This window comes from Myxocyprinus asiaticus, chromosome 31 (genome assembly GCF_019703515.2).
Source record: "Myxocyprinus asiaticus isolate MX2 ecotype Aquarium Trade chromosome 31, UBuf_Myxa_2, whole genome shotgun sequence".
NCBI classification, from domain to species: Eukaryota; Metazoa; Chordata; class Actinopteri; order Cypriniformes; family Catostomidae; genus Myxocyprinus; species Myxocyprinus asiaticus.
The window spans coordinates 5,097,461-5,119,882 of record NC_059374.1 but is presented as its reverse complement, the minus strand read 5'-3'; the positions used below and the strand labels follow the sequence as shown (position 1 = coordinate 5,119,882).

At 37.2% G+C, this 22,422-nt stretch overlaps 1 protein-coding gene across 1 annotated transcript in view; it reads left to right on the top strand.

Annotated features, from left to right (window-relative positions):
- LOC127422279 (pannexin-1-like) overlaps window positions 1-8,138 on the top strand; it is a 33,804-nt gene extending 25,666 nt beyond the window's left edge. The window contains exons 4-6 of the mRNA XM_051665684.1: window positions 3,499-4,000; window positions 4,324-4,471; window positions 6,988-8,138. Of these exons, the coding sequence (XP_051521644.1) occupies window positions 3,499-4,000; window positions 4,324-4,471; window positions 6,988-7,064 (727 nt within the window). The 3' untranslated portion in view covers window positions 7,065-8,138. The remainder of the gene's footprint in view (window positions 1-3,498; window positions 4,001-4,323; window positions 4,472-6,987) is intronic.
- The last annotated feature ends 14,284 nt before the right edge of the window (window positions 8,139-22,422 follow it).

Below are 22,422 nucleotides of genomic sequence, written 5' to 3'. Positions count from 1 at the left end.
GAAACAATGCCCAAACAAAAGTGCAAATTTACAGAAGATTTGCACAAAAAATTCCCATGCTTTCATCCAGGTCGAGATCCATGGGAAGCAGAATGTATGACATGTAAAGCTGGCACTTATGTGTCAGTTGCTAATAAAGGTGCAAGTGATTTAGAAGCACACATTAGCTCTGCGAAGCACAAAGGGTCAGCAAAAGGTGAAAGTTCATCAGGTAAATTAATGGACTACTTTTTGCGACCAGGTAAAATTGTTATTACATTGCTTCATTTTCCATGGCCATTCAAAATAATAGTAATAGTAAATGAAGGTACACTCATGGCATCAAATATTTTATTTTAGTACATGGACATTCAAAAGAATGTTGGAAATTCTTATTTATATATATTTATTTTATGCTAATAGAGTGTCTTTTTCACTGTATTAAAGTTTGCATTCATAGTAACACTGGCTGTGTCTCGTTTGGAAGGCTGCGTCCTCCAGAGGTCGCATTTGTCGGCCGCATACGTCATCGAGGCTGTCTCGTTTCATTTTTTATTTTATTTTTGTCTTCTTATTTTTTATCTATTGTCATTGCCTTCTGTGTATATGCACTTACATTTATACAATTCTTAACCTTTTTTGCATTCCCAATAAAAAAATAAAAAAAAATTAAACGAGACCACCTCGATGACGTATGCAGCCGACAAATGCAACCTCCAGAGGATGCAGCTTTCCAAACGAGACACAGCCAGTGTTTTAAACCCTATTATTCGATCCCACCCTGGTGTCCTCTTTAAGGAAAACCAGAATATGGTTGCCCTAATCATGATGATTAATGTAAGTTAACGTTAGCATTACTAGGTTAATTGGCATAACGTTACACTGCTTATGGCTTCACTAGCTAGCTATCGTTAGCAGTCTGAGGTAATGTTAAAAGCTAAAAATGTGAAACTGACATCCCTAGTTTGTACCCTGTGAGAGATTAGTTAGCACCACAGACTCTAGCTCTGAGTGAAAATTGTGGGTCGGGTAGTGTCAATCCCGAAATGTAGCCAGTCACTTTTGGCGAGGCAGGCCTTGGCTCTGTTTGTGAACAGCTGTCAACTAAAACCTGGCTGGGGGTGAAGAGCATCATTTATATGGGGAAGAATTGGGGGCGCTGTTTCTCACAATTCGATTTATTTCAAAGTTGCCTACTGCAGCTTTAAGAGCACAATTTTTTTTTTACAAGAGCACAACACTAGCCTCTTAATTTTGCTCTCAAAGTGCACCAGATGGAAGTATTTAACTTTAAAATGTACAACATTTTCTTACGGGGGAGCATGTCCCCGGACCCCTATAAGGGGTTCACCCCCCATAGTCTCACAAAATCCTGTGAGAAACACTGCCTCTACCAGTGAAATGTTCCCCTGTGTCACTGGCATCAACACAAGCCCAAAGCATGATTGATCCACCCCTGTGCTTAACAGTTGGAGAGGTGTTCTTTTCATGAAATTCTGCACCCTTTTTTCTCCAAACATACCTTTGCTCATTGCGGCCAAAAAGTTGTATTTTAACTTCATCAGTCCGCAGAATTGTTTCCAAAACGCATCAGGCTTGTTTAGATGTTCATTTGCAAACTTCTGATGCAGGAAAGGTTTTCTTCTCATTACTCTTCACCATGAAGGTCGTATTTGTGCAGGTGTCGCTGTAGAACAGTGCACCACTACTCCAGAGTCTGCTAAATCTTCCTTAAGGTCTTTTGCCGTCAAACAGGGGTTTTGATTTGCCTTTCTAGCAATCCTACGAGTAGTTCTCTCTGAAAGTTTTCTTGGTCTTCCAGACCTCAGCTTGACCGCCACCATTCCTGTTAACTGCCATTTCTTAATTACATTTCGAACTGAGGAAACGACTACCTGAAAATGCTTTGCTATCTTATAGCCTTCTCCTAGTTTGTGGGCATCAATTATTTTAATTTTCAGAGTGCTAGGCAGCTGCTTAGAGGAGCCCATGGTTGCAGATTGTTGGGACAAGATTTGAGGAGTCAGAGTATGTATAAAGCTTTGATTTGCATCACCTGGCCTTTCCAAATGATGATTGTGAACAAGCCATAGCCATAACAAGCTTATTAAGGTCTGAGACTTTGGTAAAAGTTATCTGAGAGCTCAAATCTCTTGGGGTGCCCAAACTTTTGCGTAGTGCTCCTTTCCTTTTTTTCCACTCTAAAATTGTACAAAATAAAAATAATACACTAATATTGCTTAAAATGTTGAAAAGAATGTTTCATCTTTAACTTTATGCCTTTTGGAGATCAGTTCATCTTCTACTCACTTAACTATTCACAGCAACAGAAATTTTGACCAGGAGTGCCCAAACTTTTGCATGCCACTATATACTCACCACATACCCACATAAAATACATATACACAGAGCTGTTAAGTGGTTAAATAGCTGAACTCCGTAGAAGTTATTGACTCATACAAAATAACCTGCCACCAGTATGTGTCCATACATATCTCATTGCAAAAACGCATTTTTAGACCCTCAATTCCTCTGCTTTTACCATCCTCTCTCATTATTGCTAATCCAGATTAATTGAATCAATGGACCAGTCAGTAAACTGAAAATCTTCAGTGAATTTTAAATGTATCTACTACTTTAATTACTCTATTTTTAAACTGAATTGTTGGTTAAAAAAAAAAAAAAGTAACACTTTTGGTATAGTGCATTGTGTTTTGGGTTATCGTATTGTAGCTCATTGGATGAGTTTTTTTTTTCAACTGACAGGCTACCATCATACATAAATGTTAATAAAGGTTAAAGTAATGTTCTGGGTTCAATCCAAGTTAAGCTCAGTCGACTGCATTTGTGGCATGATGTTGATTACCACAAAAATGTATTTCGACGTGTCCTTTCTTCAAAAAAAGCAAAAACCTGGGTTCCAGTGAGGCACTTGCAATGGAAGTCAATGGGGCCAATCAGTAAACATTAAAATACTCATTTTCAAAAGTATAGCCACAAGACATAAACAATGTGTGTTAACATGATTTTAATGTGATAAAATCGCTTACTAACCTTTTTGCCATGATGACTTAATGCAGTAAACCTTAAAACCCTTAAACGACTGTAAAAAAAGATTATTTAAACATCTTTACATCTCAAATAATGCATTAATTTTAACAGAAGTGCTTTTATAAAATTATAAGCTTCACATTTCTGCCTTTAAAACCTCCAAAAATTGGCCCCATCCACTTCCATTGTCATTGCCAAACTGTAACCTTGATTTTTGCTTTGTTTAAAGAAAAGGAAGTACAAAGTCCAACTTAATTTTTGTGATAATCAACATTATGCCACAAATGCTGTCTATTGAGCTTATTAACTTGTATTGAACCTGGAATATTCCTTTAATTTAGTGCTTTTTTATAATCTGAATCCAATAACTCCTTGTCTCTGTTTCTGAATGCATGTATAAGTGTCTCTTACATAACCATATAACATTAAAATACCATTATGCTAACACCGTTATGTTTTGTTCTTTAGCTCTGTGCTGGACCTTACTGAGAGCTGTTTTAGATATCCTCTGGTGGAACAGTACTTGAGGACCAAACGCTTCTCTCGTGGACTACTGGTCCGATACCTTTGTTGCCATGGAGTCACCTTCTTGGCCCTCGTATTAGCCTGCATCTACCTTTGCTATTACATCCAGCTCTCCATCACGGATGAGTTTCAATGTGACATCCGGTCTGGAGTGGTTATAAACGACTCCTCAGTACCACAAGCCATGCAGTGCAAGTTAGTTGCTGTAGGCATCTTCCAGCTGCTGAGCTACATTAACCTGTGTGTGTATTTACTGCTGTTGCCATTGTGCTTGTACGCCATGTTAGTTCCATTCAGAAGGACCATGGGGTTCTTGAAGCCCTACGAGATGCTGCCCACGATAGGGGTGATGCAGTTTGAGAGGCTGGCCTGGGATGATCTTTCTCTATATTTGCTGTTTTTGGAAGAGAACCTCAGTGAGCTGAAGAGTTACAAGTGTTTGAAGGTGTGTTGTCAGTTTGCTGTCTTTGTTGGGGACATTTGGGGAAAGATCTTATATATTACCTACATTGTAGGGACTTTCATGAGGCCTCCACGAAAACAGCTTAATATAAAGACTAAATTATGTCTAAAAATGCCAAAAGGTACCTACTTTACATTTTGTTTCACGTGTGTGTGTGTGTGTGTGTGTGTGTGTCTTTCACGTGTGTGTGTTTGTCTTCGTGTTCTAATGTGCAACTGGGTTGAATGTGCAAGTGCAACCAATTAAGTAAGAATGTTACAGGCACAAAGAAATTTTTTTTTTAATGTGTGTGACTGTGTATATAGGTGTTAGAACTGTTGAAGCGGGATGGAGAAGAGTCATTGGACATCATGCCATTGTTGCAGACTCTCGGACAGGTAAAAACAGACATGGTGGATGGCAGATCGCCTAAAGACCGGATAACCTCCAACAGCAATGGCACAGAGCTGAAAGGTGTTTGTTTTTGATAATTATTTGATACATGTATAAGATTTTTTTTATCACAGTTTACAGCCTGAGGTTGATTTGTCTTTGTTCTCATTCTCTGAGGGTACCTGTGCTAACGCTGAAGGAGTTTTCATTGAAAGCCTTTAGTTTTCTCCTAGCAAGTATTGTTACAGTAGGCTGTATTATATGTATGCATCATAGGCAACATTTGGAACAGTATTGTTACATTAAACACAGTGTTTCAACAAGGCATAGATAGTGACCCCTCAACACACCAAAGCAGAAGGGAAAAAAACATTAGCTTACCATTTAAAAAGCGCAGAAACTTTTCTTGGTGCAGAACAATCTGGATTCATGTGTAGCAAGTCCTGTGCAGCCTGAACTTCTTCACAACGTCAAATCTTTGTGGTGCAACAGTCAAAGACATCCGTCCAGCGCATGTTTACATAATAAAACAAAACAGAGCAGATGCACATACATATGCAAAAACAGTGTGAATGGCCCCTAACTCCTCTGTTCCGCCAAATTAATGGGTTTTGATTAGAGCTGCATGATTTGGAAAAATAAAAGTTTCTTTAAGAAAAATACTGCGATATGATTAACAAAAAACTAGTAAGTGATTCCTTTTGACCAAAATTAGGTAATATCTCACCCATGCTCTACTGCCAATTATAAATCACACTTGAGTCCAAACTCAGACCTTTTTCACTTCACCAAAAACAAGCACACAGAGTAGAGTCTGTAAGGATAATCTGAAGCGTAAAGAGTATGTTTTGTATGATGGAAGAAAGTAATTGTTGGGTTTTAGAAGGAGACAAAGGAGAGTCACCTGATTGGCTGTTGCAAAAGTCATACAACTCTGATTTTTCTGTGAGGATGTTTTGCGCAGAGTATTTATTTAATTTATTTAATCGTGGTCCTTTAGGTTTAACTGCACAAGGTCATTGCGATTTGGAATTATTTAGATTCATTAGTAGTGACTAGGGCGGGGCGATATATAGAATATTCACAATATTAACCCAATGATTTTGCTAGCGACGGACAAAATTCATCAATATTGTGAACATCACAGTGATTTTAATACGCTTTTGTATTTTGCCACTATGCTTTCTAAAGAGCATGTCATTAGACTGATTTCACGATCCTACAGGCCTGCACAAATAAACAATAACATTATGTTGTGATTTGGTGAAAAACAAAACGTGAATATTAAACCGCAAAAGGCTGTGATTTAATGTAACGAATGTGTCTGTGTGCATGACAGAGTGGAATGATGACGCATTGTTCTGTGTGCATGCGTGAGGCTGATGAAAACATGTTATGAAAACGAAGTACTGCAGGTTCACACATTCGTGCAAGTTATTACACAGATAAAAAATTGCGACACATCACATAAATGGAGGAGATGACAGCGTTTCACCAGATTTTGTATTGAGGAACATGGTAAACTGTCATATACACACTGACACTGCAGTGCACTTTTAGTGAAGTAAATAAGACAGAAATATAGTACTAATTTATAATGCTTGTCATACATTTCAATGTACACTCAATGTAAAAATTTTTCCGAAAGAAGTGGTGTTCCTGTTTACATGCACTGTATAAGCGGTGTACTCTTTACTCCCGTAAATATGCGGATCAGTTAGTTAGCAGCTTTTTCCACAGCAACGTAATTTCTCCGCAACGCTTGTGTATATAACAAACATGTCATCCGAGGAATACTTTACTATTTTATTCTCCGTTGCTTCGCTTTATTTCCAGATATTCCAGAGTTGTTTCAGTGTTTGTTTCCTTCACTTTTCATTGCAACGTGCAGTGGAATTGCACCGCAATAGTGGAGTTTCCCTCTTACTTAAAACTCCAGGATTCCCCCGACGTACGAGCGCATATAGGTGGACGTGAGGGACTGTCAATATTTTACATAGGTGTGTATAAATGGCTACAGTTTATAGTGTATGTGCTTTTCCCACTGTACTCCCAGAAATGTTGAATTCTTTCCGCTATGTTGACTTGTTGTTGGGTTCCATCCTATGACGTTTGTAATACGGTCTTATATGCACTCCTCAAAAACCTGTAATAACGCTTCTAATGCATTTACATGGCCACATTGCGTTCTCCAAGAGAAACCTTAGTATTTTACACTGCTTTCTCTTAATCCCTTAAACAGCGTGAGAAATCGGCTTTCTCCTTACATGACGTTTCAGAACGCCATTTTCTGCAAAATCCCTGGAATGAACCGTTTTCTTAAGTGCATGAAAAGGTGGTCTTTGAAGAATTTAACAATAGGCTCTAACAGCATCTATGCAGGGGTTTGGTAAAAACAAATATTTACGAGCAAATGGTGATTCTTTCTCCAACTTGTCCGTAGAGGGTTGGGTTATAAAGTTTTGTAAAATGAACTGCTTAATGATGTAAACAAGAGAAATGGTGAGTTACAGAAAAAGATATTAAAGTGTTAGTCCTTTATCTGATTCCATTACTTTCTATGTATTTTGTATCTGATTGTGTCTGTGTTTTCCCAGAGGTTTCTCTGCTTCTGCAGGAGAACAGCTTAGGAAAGTGTGAAGATGAGAAGGTTGTTCGCCATAGGGTGATCTGAATTGCTGTTTCTATGGTGACTACACTGCCAGCATCCTGCTGAGGCTCCCAACATCTGGAAAAGGCAAAGAAATACATTTCGGGGGGAAAAAAAGAGGAATAGACTGGACAGAGGAATCATCCTCTAATAAATGGATAATAACGTTTCTCAGAAATCATGCCTATGTGTGTGCTTGCAGTTGAGTTAACAGAATTTGGCTTTACGTGACTAACACATTATTTTTTAATTTGAAGTGTTGATGTTGTAAAGCTAAAACTCACATGTACTGTAATAACAGTCAATGTTACGAATGTGTATAGAGGGCATCAGAAGTGATACAACATGATGCCAACAAATTCTGTTTTGGGGTTTCATAGAACTTCAGTTTTTTTTATAGCAGAGAGGTTATATTTCAAATTCAGTTTTATGGTACTTTTTAATAGTAACACTGCACAGCAGAAAATTACCTATATGGCTTAAACAGTTATTCTGTTATCACCTTAGTCAATTTACAGTTAGTGAAATATTCAGGTGCATTCTTGCACATCATTTCAACTTATCAGTTTAAAGCACCTACAGAACGCTGCATCGACACAGCCTTTTAAAACTGAAAATCATGCATAAGGAACAAATTGAGAACGATTCCCTGATGTGGTTTCTATGCTAATAATGGACATAAATCAATAGTACATGAATGATGAAATCCATGAAGGAGATATGCTGTCATGCTTGTAATGGATGTTAATTCAGTAGAAGAGTTATTTGGCTCTGAGCAAGTAAAACCTTTCAAAAGCTTTCATGTACCTTCGCCATCTGTGATTGAATGTGGATTCACAGGGCTAAGGTTCACTGGTGTCACAGTTGTCAGTTTCAGTGTTTTAGCTGTTGTAAACAACAAAATAGGAATAAGCATTAGAAGACGGAGTGACAAAAATTGTGGGAAAAGCTACAGCTACTGTCTCATGTGGTGCAGAGATTATGTTGTCATTTTGTTTGCATTGATTTTTGTTTCGAGTTTTTGTATAATTTTTTTTTTTCAAAGATGCCAAAAAAATTGTGCTTTGTATCTCTGTGTTCTCTGAAAGTAAAGTTGATTTGACACTTTTGTAGTTTTTTTTTTCCGCATGTGTGCGCATGCGTACATGTTTAGATCTTTTGGTGTTAAAGGAATATTCCTGGTTCAATACAAGTTAAGTTCAATCGACAGCATTTGTGGCATAATGTTGATCACAAAAGTAAACTCCTTTTCTTTAAAAAAAGCAAAAATCTAGGTTACAGTGAGGCACTTACCATGGAAGCTAATGGGACAGTATTTGGAGGGTTTAAATGCACAGGGTTGGGGAGTAACAGAATATATGTAACGGGATTACTTATTTAAAATACAAAATATAAGTAACTGTATTCCACTACAGTTACAATTTGAATAGTTACATTCAAAAAGTATTTTGATTACTGAAGAGATTACTTTGCATTTTATTGTCATTTGTTTCATTTAATATTTAGTCCTTTCAGATGGAAAACATTTATACATATAAATGATGCGATCCAAAAGTGCATTTGAACAGCAGTGAAACACTTTCTTATGATGTGTTACATTCATACGAGCAGACAGAGAAGTAAGTTTGAAGTAAGTTTGGAGCAGAAGAAATAGAAATAAACCTTGTGTAAATTGTCAGCTTTACGCTAAGATAAAATGCTATTTCTAGCCATTTTACATGCACGTTACCAGGCACAATCATATTTTTTTACCAAGAAAATTCATGTATCATAATTTCTTTAAGACCTTTGATGTTAGGGCAAACATTTTATTCTTGATAATTTTTGTATTGTTTTCCTGTAAAATTATTTAAAAATCCTTAAAACAAGATCAATTTGATCGATCTTGTTTTAGAAACAACACTGCATAAGATATTTAGGTTTTTCAGAGAATATATTTTTAAAATGTGTATATTGTCTTACTGTACTGGCAGAGTTTTTATAGTCAAAACAAGTGAAAAAATCTACCAGTGCTGAAGTAGTAATCCAAAGTATTTAGAATACATTACTGACCTTGAGTAATCTAACGGAATACGTTACAAATTACATTTTACAGCATGTATTCTGTAATCTGTAGTGGAATACATTTCAAAAGTAACCCTCCCAACCCTGAAATGCAGAAATTTGAAGCTTATAATTTTATAAAATCACTTGCATTAATTCTTCTATTAAAACTCGTGGATTACTGTCACAATCGTACCCACTAATGTAATGCCCCCCTTCCTCCCCTTTTTTGTAGCACTCTGACTGTAACTTTGTTGCTAGCACTGGCAATGACGAAGATGATGACGATGAAGTAAAGAACCCAAGTGCAAATTTATTAACAAAAGTGAAATCCAAAAACCCTAACTACAAACGTAAACAAAAAAACATGAACTTGACTAGACATAAACTTGAAAACACAACCAAGGTTACATTCAACAATACCTGACAATGGACCATGGAAAACATGAGGAGATAATACATGACATGGGAGAACACATGACATGAAATATGAACAAGAAATTTCAAAATAAACGACATGAATTAACAAAATACACATGACACTGACTTGTATTAAATACAGTTTTTCTCAATTCATTTTACACATTTCTCTAAAACTATGATCAATATTCTCAAAACAAGTAACATCATTGTGATCTTATGAGTATATGTACATGCACATTTGCTCACATTTGCATAGACACTTAAACATTGATGTTTTGACAACATCTAAAACCTAAATAATTTTACATATGAACAACTTTACAAACATGCAGATATTTACAAAACCTTATTTTGAATTCATGGAATTCATCTTTTGATTTGAATTGTATTTAAAATCAATTAGATTAACTGTTCATTTCCATCACATTTAATTCAGTTGATGCAATTACCTAATTTGACCTAGTTTCATTCTGTTCTGTGTGATTTGTGGCGCTGTATTCAACTCATTTTGAAATATTCTGTCACTTTAATAACCAAGACTAAACTTTAAAATATTAAAATGAATACAAATTATTTTAATTCATCATCATTTCATCAAAACTTAATCATGTAATTTTAATTCTGTTTGCTGTGGAACACAAAAGGAGTGTTCTTTTTTCTTTCAGGGAACTGAAATGCATAAGCTTTGGGTCACAGTAAAGCTAAATCATAATATGATCACATCAGTGAAGCTAACAACACAAACAATTATCATTTTTCATATCTTTACTGAACGCATCCCATTTAGCATTCACAGTGCTGTGGAAAATTAAGTGTACCCTTGGATTTAATTACTGGTCGATCCTCCTTTGGCACCAATAGCCTCAACCAAGTGCTTCGGGTTGAATGTTCAGAAGGAATTTTGCACCATTCTTCCTTAGAAAACTGCTTCATCTCAGCCATATTCTAAGGATGTCTGGTGTGAACGGCTCTCTTGAGGTCATTCCGCAGCATCTCTATTGGGTTAAGTTCTGGGCTCTGACTGGGCCACTCAAAAAATTGGATTTTCTTTTTTTTTCTTTCTTTTTTTTTTCTTTTTTTTAAGAAAATTCATTCTGTAGTGCATTTACTTCGATGTTTAGGGTCATTTGTCATGGCCACCCTAACATTATCCTGTAGGATATTTTGATAAACTTGGGAATTCATTTTCCCCTTGATGATGGCAAGCCGTCCAGGCCCCAAAGCAGCAAAGCAGCCCCAAATCATGATGCTCCCTCCTCCGTACTTCACCGTTGGGATGATGTTTTCATGTTTGTATGCGGTGCCCTTTTTATGCTATATGTAGTGCTGCATGTTCTTTGCAAACAATTCAACCTTAGTTTCATCAGTCCACAAAACATTTTCCCAGTAGCGTTGTGGAGTGTCAGGGTGGTCTTTGGCAAACTTAAGGTGTGCAGCAATGTTTTTGTTGGAAAGCAGTGTCTTCCTTCGTGGTGTCCTGCCATGGACATCATGCCTGTTTAATGTTTTCCGTACAGTAGACTCATGAATAGAGTTGTTAACCAGCTCCAATGATTCCTTCAAGTCTTTAGCTGTCACTCTAGGGTTGTTTTTTACCTCACTGAGCATTCTGTAGTGTGCCCTTTGCGTCACCTTGGGTGGACAGCCACTTCTAGGGAGAGTAGCCACAGTACTAAATCATCTACATTTATAGAAAATTTGTCTAACTGTGGATAGATGAATATTTAAGCTCTTCGAGATAACTTTGTAACCCTTTCCAGCTTTATGCAAAGCAACAATTCTTGATCGTAGGTCATCTGAGATCTCTTTCTTGCGAGGTGGCCCATGTCAGCAGATGCTTCTTGTGAATAGCAAACTCAGAATTTTTGAGTGCTTTTTATAAGTCAAAGTATTTTTAACCCACACCTCCAATCTCGTTTCATCAATTGGATGACAGGTTTTCCAACTACTGACTCTAATTAGCTTTTGTTGACGTCATTAACCTAGGGGTTTACAAACTTTTTCCAACCTACACTGTGAATGTTTGAGTAATGAATTCAATATGTACAAGAACAATACAATGATGTGTGTGTGTTATTAGTTAAAACAGATTGTGTTTGTTCATTGTTGTAATTTAGATGAAGATCAAACCAGATTTTAAGACAAATTTATACATAAATGCAGGTCATTCCAAAAGGTTTTTCTTGCCTCTGTAACTTCCAAATAAAAATCCATATTGTGTAAATATGCTGCTGTTAAAACTAACAAAAAAAAACATAAAACCAAAAGCTTTATTCAGTGATCACATCATATCCTTTCGCTGTAGTGGCCATAACAGTTAAATACTGCACTCATTTAAACAGTGAAAATTTGCCTCAAGAAGCATCATGACACAGGTTTTACATCAGTGATGTCAAATGCTCATTGGCTTTCGTGTCTTATGACTGATTGCGACATGCCAAATTTCGGTGTATCTTTTTGAATGAGATATAAGGGGATCAGGGGGCAATTTTCAGCAATTAACAATTTAAATTTCACTCTCTACCTCACACAAAGCTATTGTGTGCTGTCAGAACAACAAGCATGAATCCAGAATGCAGAACATTGTCTTTAGACTATACATTTGTACTTATTTATTTATTTTTTACAATTTTTTGCAATTAATTATTGTCATTACATTTATCTGCCTTTTACAATAGCAAAAATACAGTAGGTCACTTCAAGGATCCTTCACAGCATTAAATCTCTGAATTATAGAAAGGTCACAGTTCATGAGAGAGAAAAGAAAGAATATATAAATTATAAAACAATTATTTACACATGAATAATGATACTGAGAAACTTTAACAGTCATTCAAATGACATGTCCCTACCATCCCTACCTAAATCTACATCATTGGTCCATAACCCTATGCCTAAACCTAACCTATTTTTCTTAACAATACAAAAGACGTAAAGTAATAAGCAGATACAACTACATTCGCAAAAATTTCAAAAAAAAAAAAAAAAAAAAAGACAAAGCACTTTAAAAGTATTCCAAATCATTCCGATAGCTTTGAGTGAGGAACAAATTTAAACTGAAGATTTTAATAGCTGAAAATCTTCCCCCTCTGTAAAAGCAGTCACATCTCTTTCAAAATATAAATTCACTTAGAACTTTATTAGGAACACCTGTACACCTACTTATTCATGCGACTTTCTAAACAGTCAATTGTGTGGCAGCAGTGCAATGCATTAAATCATGCAGGTATGGGTCAGGAGCTTCACTCATTGTTCACATCAACCATCAGAATGGGGAAAAAATGTGATCTCATGTGACTGTGGCATTACTGTTGGTGCCAGATGGGCCTGTTTGAGTATTTCTGTAACTGCTGATCTCCTGGGATTTTCACACACAACAGTCTCTAGAATTTACTCAGAATGGTACCAAAAACAAAAAACATCCAGTGAGCGGCAGTTCTGTGGACGGAAACACCTTGTTGATGAGAGAGGTCAACGGAGAATGGCCAGTCTGGTTCGAGCTGACAGAAAGGCTACGGTAACTCAGATAACCGCTCTGTACAATTGTAGTGAGCAGACAGGGTTGGGAGGGTTACTTTTTAAATGTATTCCACTACAGATTACAGATTACATGCTGTAAAATGTAATTTGTAATATATTCTGTTAGATTAATCAAGGTCAGTAACGTTTTCTAAATACTTTGGATTACTACTTCTTCAGATTTTTTCACTTGTTTGACTATAAAAACTCTGCCAGTACAGTAAGACAAAATACACATGTTAAAAATACATTCTCTGAAAAACCTAAATATCTTATGCAGTGTTGTTTCTAAAACAAGATCGATCAAATTGATCTTGTTTTAAGGATTTTTAGATATTTTTACAGGAAAACAGTACAAAAATTATTATCAAGAATACGATTTTTGCCCTAATATCAAAGGTCTTAAAGAAATTATGATCCAACGTGAATTTTCTTGATAAATAAATATGATTGTGTCTGGTAACGTGCATGTAAAATGGCTAGAAATAGCATTTTATCTTAGCGTAAAGCTGACAATTTACACAAGGTTTATTTCTATTTCTTCTGCTCCAAACTTACTTCAAACTTACTTCTCTGTCTGCTCGTATGAATGTAACACATCATAAGAAAGTGTTTCACTGCTGTTCAAATGCACTTTTGGATCGCATCATTTATATGTATAAATGTTTTCCATCTGAAAGGACTAAATATTAAATGAAACAAATGACAATAAAATGCAAAGTAATCTCTTCAGTAATCAAAATACTTTTTGAATGTAACTGTATTCTAATTACCAATTATTTAAATTGTAACTGTAGTGGAATACAGTTACTTATATTTTGTATTTTAAATACGTAATCCCATTACATGTATTCCGTTACTCCCCAACCCTGTGAGCAGAACAGCATCTCAAAATGCACAACATGTGGAACCTTTAGGCAAATGGGCTACAACAGCAGAAGACCACATCAGGCACTTTATTAGGACCATAAAGTGCTCAGTGAGTGTACCAGTGTTGTAGAACTTGAGATCCGTCTTGGTCTCGAGACCACTTTTTGAAGGTTTCAGTCTCATCTCGGAATCGACCACAGTTTTACTCGGTCTTGTCTCTGTCTTTATTTCAAGACCAGGCAAGACCTCAACTGCAGGGATATCAGTAAATTGCCTCTGCATCGTCTGATTTATTTGTTAGCATCATTACTGTGATTGGATGTTAAATTTCCTGCTTCAAATGCAAGCAATAACTTGACTCATTTGTAATTTGAAATTTTTGATACTGTTAACGGCTGTCACCCCTTCCCTTCACACGCACTCCAAGAAAGTGAATGCGGGAGACAGGAGAAGAAACTGTGGCTGAGAGATGTCAGACTAATATTCTGTAATTCAATTTGGCTTCCTAATCCAGTGTTTCCCAACCACTGTGCCCATTAGTGTGCCGTGAATGATTGTCAGGTGTGCCATGGAAAATGATAAAAATTCCTCAAAATAAATAAATACTGTTTTTTCCCCGGTATTTAAGTGAAGGCATAGAGACGGTAGAAGAGTTTTAAAGTTGCCAATTCAGTATATTTTATGCAACCAGTTTAAATATTTTTCCATCATAACATTATTGTTCTAACAAACTCTAGTCCGCTGTCAAACGCAACTCACATGCCCACAAAATTATGCTTCATCATCACACTTGTTGTAAAAATATTCAGTCAGTGAACCGAATGAATGAATAGAATACAACAGGTGTATTATTTTATTCACAGACTAAAAGCTGTTTATTTGTGCACAGCATAGAGTAACAGATGTTATGAACAGATGTGGCTTACTTGTCACATTTCTCTCATGAAACATAAAAAGAATATGAGAAACTATTACATACGATTACTAAAAGCAAATTCTCCTGTTTTAAACAAGTCCAAAAACACTGTGATACAATGTGTAGATTGACGGACTGTAATCTTCACTGAGCACGTTTGACATCTGACTGTTCCAGACTGGCTTTCAGTCTGTGTGTGGCTTGCTAACACGCAAAGCTTGATGATTTAGCTTCTTTTGGAACTATATTTGTTGGTGAGTTTGCGAGTAAATGTGAGTTACTCGATATTATTTGTATGTTTGTTGAATTGGTGTATAAAAGCAATATTACTCTTGTAATCATGCTATTATTATTCTGCTGATGTTTAGAGCAGCAGCGCTCTTGCTTGTGTGAGATTGCTTAATTATGTAATAATATTTGTGTATTATATTAAATTATAATATACAGGGTTGATATCATGTCTTTATTCAACACTGTTCTCTGTATTGCACCTGTTTACAAACATATCACATAGTGATAGAGTTGCAGCAAATAATCATATAGAAAATGAAGCGTACCAATAAATGTGGTGACAGAAAAATCTTTATTTATATTAAAGTGTATACTTAAGTCCTGATGAAATATTAGAGCATACCTGTAATCTGACTTGTCTGGTCCTACAGTTTTAGTCTTCTCTTGCTATGCTGTACTCATGTATCAAACACACAGTGGGGTTCAAATGTCTGAGACCACTTTGAATATCTGGTATTTATTATTATTATTATTATTATTATTATTATTTAAACCAGGCTGGAAATTATACGATGGTTTCGAAAAAACAATGTAATGACGTAAAATAAAGCAAAATATTTAAGATCCTGCACTATTTCCAGGTCATTAATCAAGTAATCAAATTTGAAAAATTAACCATGTTTACTCCTTGAGTCCTTAAGACATTTTCAAATTGAATTGAATTGAAAAATACTTTATTAATCCCGATAGCGTGAAATGTCTGTCGTAGTAGCAACACATAAAGTGCAGATCTTATACAGTTAGCAAATCATGCTGGAATAACATGAGCTTTTCATCAGCTTTTGTTCATGCCAGCTGTTATCAAAGCATACACTGTCTGACCGTTCATTATTCAGCCTATTACAAGACTACTTGCCAAATAAACATAAATGGACATAAAACATTGATCTGAGTTGAAATTATTTTATTAGCTTACTTGTAGAGAGATCGCACAGTGATTCGAGAAGCAGGAGAGACGGCTCGCAAATCCCGGATGTGCGGACGTGGATGTGCGGTTGTTACACAGCAATAACGGACCGCTAGATGGTGCCATTTTACCAATCAGAATTGAGTATTAAAGAGAGTCATGTAATAGCATAGGTAATACCATGGATGGCTCCTTATTAATGTGGTTAGGTTACGCTTTAGTCTTTATCTTGTCAGTGCTGTTTAGCCGTTTGAGATGTTTAATTTCCTCCATAGCGTTTTAAACTATAGACAATTCTGAGTAGAATTCAAATGGGTCGCAATTGTTTTGTGGTAAGCACCGAGATTTTGAGGGAAGCCCAGACAACACAAATATAAATACTAATAATTATATTCCCTCACTCCCCTAATGTAGCCTATGACAAATTTAATAGAGCTGAAGTAGTGATATGATATTATTTATTATCAATCTATTTCTGACTAAAGTACAGTTAGTGTTACTATAATAAATTCAAGGGTGGTGATGTAGAATTCTGTGCCGAATTCAAATGGTTTCCGCTTCTCGCACCTTGCTTCTCACTGATTCTCACAAAGCTGCGAGTTTAAGAGCACGAGCTTTAAGAGCTTTGTGCTCGCTCTGCTCTGTCCATTGAGCTGTGTCATCTACAGAGCCATACAGGTGCATTAGCCGAGGTTGTGCCTCCACCTGTGTATTTGACGCTGCTAAACCAGATGCGTCGCTAGATTTCAAAATCAGATAAACCGCGGTACAAATGCATACCAACCCAAATCATTGAGAACCAACTGATATACTCCAAGTCTAGATAAACGTTTTAATGCAAAGAGAAACTTGACGATAGATTTGATTATTATGACTGATAAACGCCCGCCATTTGTAACCTAACGCCCCCCTTTCTACTAATTAGCTCTCAGCGCCCCCTGGCATCCTTTGAACACCCCCTGGGGGGCGGTACCACCCCCTTGAGAACCCCTGGGTTAAAGATTAAAATTTCCACTTGTTAAATTCACTGAAAAAACAAGTTGTTAGATTAATTATCCTTTTATTAAAATATAAATGAAGATGAACCATTAGTAATGCTATTAAATATTAGTGTAAAACATTTAGTAAAAACTGGAGAAAAAAAATTCATGCAGTTCAGTTTTTAAATAGATTATTATTTGGCTCACAACAGTGTATAGGGACAAATCTTTTTCACACGATAAAAAATGAAATGGCTTAGGTTTATTTGTGTATATCATTCATTTATGTTCCATATGCTTGTCTTTGTTTAGATTATCATATTTATATTTATTTATTTTTAAATAGATTTATGATGGATTTTCCTTTGAGATTGAAAGTCTGGGACAAAGATAAAACAATCAAATCTACATAAAGGCTTGATAAACAAAATGTGTCCAAGACTGTTTTAATGAAAGAAGTTTGAATTAAAAAAGACACAGATATCGGTTTGTTTTAATAAAAGCCAGACTCAGAGACTTTAAAGTGCCATTAATTGAGGAAATACCCTTAAACAAGTTCTGCTCCTGTGACCTGTCTTTAGAACGCAGAAGCGAAAATGAGGTGAACTTATTATTATGACCTCATAATGCTCGCGCTCTATAACGCAATTATGACGCAGCACAGCAGGTTCTATATAAAGCGCACACTTGCCAGATCGCTCTCATTTACTGAATCAGAGCGGACCGAGCAGTAATGCAAAGTCTACAGAGCGCAAAAGCATCTACAGACGAGTTTACACACAGTGTACCTAGATTGGACAACTCCACATCGGACATCATGTCCACAGACACGTTGTCCATATCTTTGTCCACACCCCAGGACAGAGTCGATCTGTTCAGCCTCAGCAGTGACGTTCACTCTCACTCTAACATCTGGCCTGTGGATCCCCCAGGGTCTTCAGCAGGTTATTTAGACACCGTTAGCATGGATACTCAGAGTGGCAGGATGGCGCCTTCTCCAGTCAGCACGGAGAACAGCCTAACATCAGGTGCGATGGAAATGAAAGTGGACACTGAGGGGTTTATGCTGATATACAATATAATCAGAGTAATTTTGAAGAGTTCTTGTAATTTGTGCTCTAGCATTCTTCTTTTTGAGGTCTTTTGGACTGGTAATTATCACTTACTGAAATGTTTTTTCAATGGCCTTTTCTAATATGTAGATGTTAACACATTTAAAAAAAATTAAAAGCTGCATTAATTAATGCATTATAAACAAACATGAACTAACAATGAACAATTTCATTTTAACCAAGATTAATAAATGACATAAAAAACTTGTTCATTGTTGTTCATAATACCATAATGCAATGTTAACAAATAGAACCTTATATAAATATGCTCCCCATTTTTTTACACAATATGTTCTTAAAATAAAAAAAATAAAAAAATTGAAAACAGAAATGGTTTATTATCCTGTTGGTAGACTTTGTGTTTCTAACACTGCCAGAAAGCTTCTATGGCTATTTTCATAGCAAAATCCAGGTTAAAATGTAATAAATGGTAAAACCCCCATACAGAGGTCTGATATATGGCAATGTAAAACACATACTATATGAAATATATGTTCATATAGGCCTAAGACTTTCACTGATATAAAAAGTTACATATCTGTACATATATGAAGCATACATTTAAAAATATTACAAATATGGATGCTTTCATAAATGTAGCATATACATATTTTCCAAATGCATGTAACATATACATATTTTCCGATTACAAGTGGATTTAAATTTGTAGATATACAGTATATACTGAATTTTATATGTTTATATATGGCCATATATAAGATTTCTGTATGGGACAGCTAAAAACTAAAACTCTTCAAGGGTGTCAGCAGAATAAATACATTTTCTTTAAGGTTAGAAATACCATAATTCCAAAAAAAAAAAAAGAAAAAAAGAAAAAAAGAAAAAGATATATATATATATGTTGGTAACACTTTCTAGGCATTATAAATGCATTTTACTTCATTCTTGAGGTGTCATATTACACCTTATAATAAGTTATAAGTTCTCATAAATAATTATATATACAGTTATTATACATTAGAAGACTTCAACTATTCATAGTTTTACCTTAGACTTAGAGTATAATGCATTAAAACACAAGCAACATCCAATTTTAACGTAGCAGAAACTTTTTCTTCTAAAACAAGACAAAGCAAATGTATCTTGTTTTAAGGATTTTTAGATATTTTTACAGAAAAGCAATACAAAAATTCCCATCAAGAATAAGATTTTGCACTAATACAAAAAGTTTTACTAGAGAAAAAAACATTTGTGCCTGGTAACAGGTGTATGTAAAATGGCTAGAAATAGCATTTTAGCTTAGCGTAAAGCTAAACGATAATACAACAATTTAAACAAAGTTTATTTCTATATCTGCTGCTCCAAACTTACTTCAAACTTCTTGTCTGCTTGTATGAATGTAACACATCATAAGAAAGTGTTTCACTGCTGTTCAAATGCTCTTTGAATAATTTATATTTACAAATGTTTTCCACTAAAAATACTAAATATTAAGTGGAACAAATGACAATAAAATGCAAAGTAATCTCTTCAATATTCAAAATACCTTTTGAATGTAACTGTATTCTGATTACCAACGATTTAAAGTGTAACTGTAGTGGAATAGAGTTACTAATATTTTGTTTGTTAAATACTCAATCCCATTACATATATTCCGTTACTCCCCAACCCTGCTTATAACATACAATAAATTGCAAGTCAAACTTATATAATGGAAGTTATATATAAAATAAGTCTCAAAATAAGATGCACAAACATTAAAGTTTATTGAATAGAATCCAGTATAGAATCAGTTTGATTTATTTTTTATTCTTGGGTGTGTTTACACCCAAGAAGATTGGCTACATGTGATTAACATACATATTTATTTATTGATAGGTTTTGGAATGAGAGTTCCTGATATTTTAAACTTGTAAGTTTACAAGTATTTTTCTTAAGGCCTCAAAATTTACATTGAATGTGTGTTATTTACTATTTTATGCATGTGTACTGTATATAAATTCCAGCATGACTTGTACTTGTCTTCTACTTTATAACCACTTAAAAATATCTTATGGATGTTTATAAGAAGTCATTGCTTTTGTCACTTTACTTAAAGACCCCCTCCAGTGAAAACATCCTGGTTACTTTCATAACCTCCATTCCCTGATGGAGGGAACGAGACGTTGTGTCGATGAAGTGACACTAGGGGTCACTCTTGGGAGCCTGAAACACCTCTGATCTTTGAAAAAAGGCCAATGGGAATTGGCGAGTGGTATTTGCATGCCACTCCCCCGAACATACAGGTATAAAAGGAGCTGGTATGCAACCACTCATTCAGGTTTTGTGCTGAGGAGCCGAGACAAGGTCCTGGCCATTTCAGCGGGTAGTCCAGCGTTGTGGCAGGAGGGACACAATGTCTCATTCCCTCCATCAGGGAACGGAGGTTACGAAAGTAACCAGGATGTTCCCTATCTGTCACTCACTCAACGTTGTGTCGATGTAGTGACACTAGGGGTCCCGATATGAAACGCCACAACTAGCTGAACTGTGTTACATGAACTGGCGGTGTGAGATGGGCAGACCACTGTGTGCCTCATAGCCAGCGCACTAGGCCGACACGTAACCTCCCCTAACGCTGTTATGAGCGTCGAATGGCCCTTCGGTGACAAGTAGACTGCCCAAAAGATAGGGACAGGCTAGCCCAGTCGTGGCCTCTTATCCTCTTTTTTCTCTCCCCAAAAAAGAGTGAAATTTGTTAACCGACTGGGGCCACCAGTGTCTAATTCGGGGGGGTGTCACTCCCAAGGGGAAGACACCGCGGAGACTACACCCCGCCCAGAGAGGGAGGGTTGTATTTTGAGTGGATATACGTCATATGGTCTTGCCGAGCCTTGTCGGAAGTATGTCATGTGGAGAAGTCCCATGGTAGGTCCTACCCAATGGGGAGGAGTTTCTACAAACATGGTGACTGGGGCAGAGGGGTCTCTGCCCAAGGAAGACGCAGTTTACCAACAGGGAAATGATTTAACGGAAGGTATACGTCGCATGGGGTCACCTATGGGGAACCAACACATGCGGAGCACCTACACCAGTACAGGGCTTAGTTAGCACATGTACTGAGCCGGCAGTGAGTTCCTCCGCAAACTCGTCTGCCACAGGGCTAGGAGGAAGTCATCCAGGGAACATACTTTGTGAACACTACTGGGAGTCAACAGAGCACGTCTTCAGCTCAGGGGAGGTGAAAGGCGCTATGCGCAAGCGATACACCCGGCCAGCTGTCCCGGACTTACCTGTTCATACCTAGCAAGACACGGGACGAAACCGGCTCAACATGGAGATTGTAGAACCTCGCAAGTGTGTTGGGTGTTGCCCAGCCTGATGTTCTGCAAATGTCCGTTAGAGAGGCGCCACTGGTCAAGGCCCAGGAGGCCGCCACACTCCTGGTAGAATGGGCTCGTAACCCTGCAGGAGGCGGCACATCCTGGGCGTGATATGCCATTGCTAGGGCATCAATGACTCAGTGGGCGATCCTCTGCTTGGAGACAGCGCTTCCTTTCCGTTGTCCACCAAAGCAGACAAAGAGCTGCTCAGAGACTCTAAAGCTCTGTGTGCAATCCAAATAGATGCGTAAAGTGCGCAGCGGACACAGAAGCATCAGGGCTGGGTCTGCCTCCTCCTGGGGCAGCACTTGCAGGTTCACCACCTGATCTCTAAATGGGGTCGTGGGAACCTTGGGCACATAGCTTCATAGAAAGAAGGTCCTTTCTCAGGGGAATTCGGCAGGGGGGGCTGTCACGAGGAGGTTGAGGTCCGAGAACCACATCTTGGTGGGCCAGTAGGGTGCTAATAGGATGACCTGCTCCTCGTACTCCCTGACCTTGCACAGAGTCTGTGCAAGTAGGCTCACTGGGGGAAATGCATATTTGCATAGTCCAGGGGGCCAGCTGTGTGCCAGTGCGTCTATACCGAGAGGTGCCTCGGTCAGGGCGTACCAGAATGGGCAGTGGGAGGATTCATGGGAAGTGAACAGGTCTACCAGTGCCTGCCAGAATTGACTCCAAATCAGCTGGACCACCTGAGGGTGGAGTCTCCACTCTCCCCTGAGGGTAACCTGTCATGACAGCGTGTCCGCTGCAGTGTTGAGGTCGCCTGGGATGTGAGTGGCTCGCAGCGACTTGAGGTGCTGCTGACTCCAAAGGAGGAGACGGCGGGTGAGTTGTGACATACAACGGGAGCGTAAACTGCCTTGACGGTTTATGTATGCCACCGTTGCCGTGTTGTCTGTCCAAACTAACACATTCTTGCCCTGGATCAATGGCCGAAGCCTCCGCAGGGTGAGCAGAATTGCCAACAACTCAAGGCAGTTGATGTGCCAACG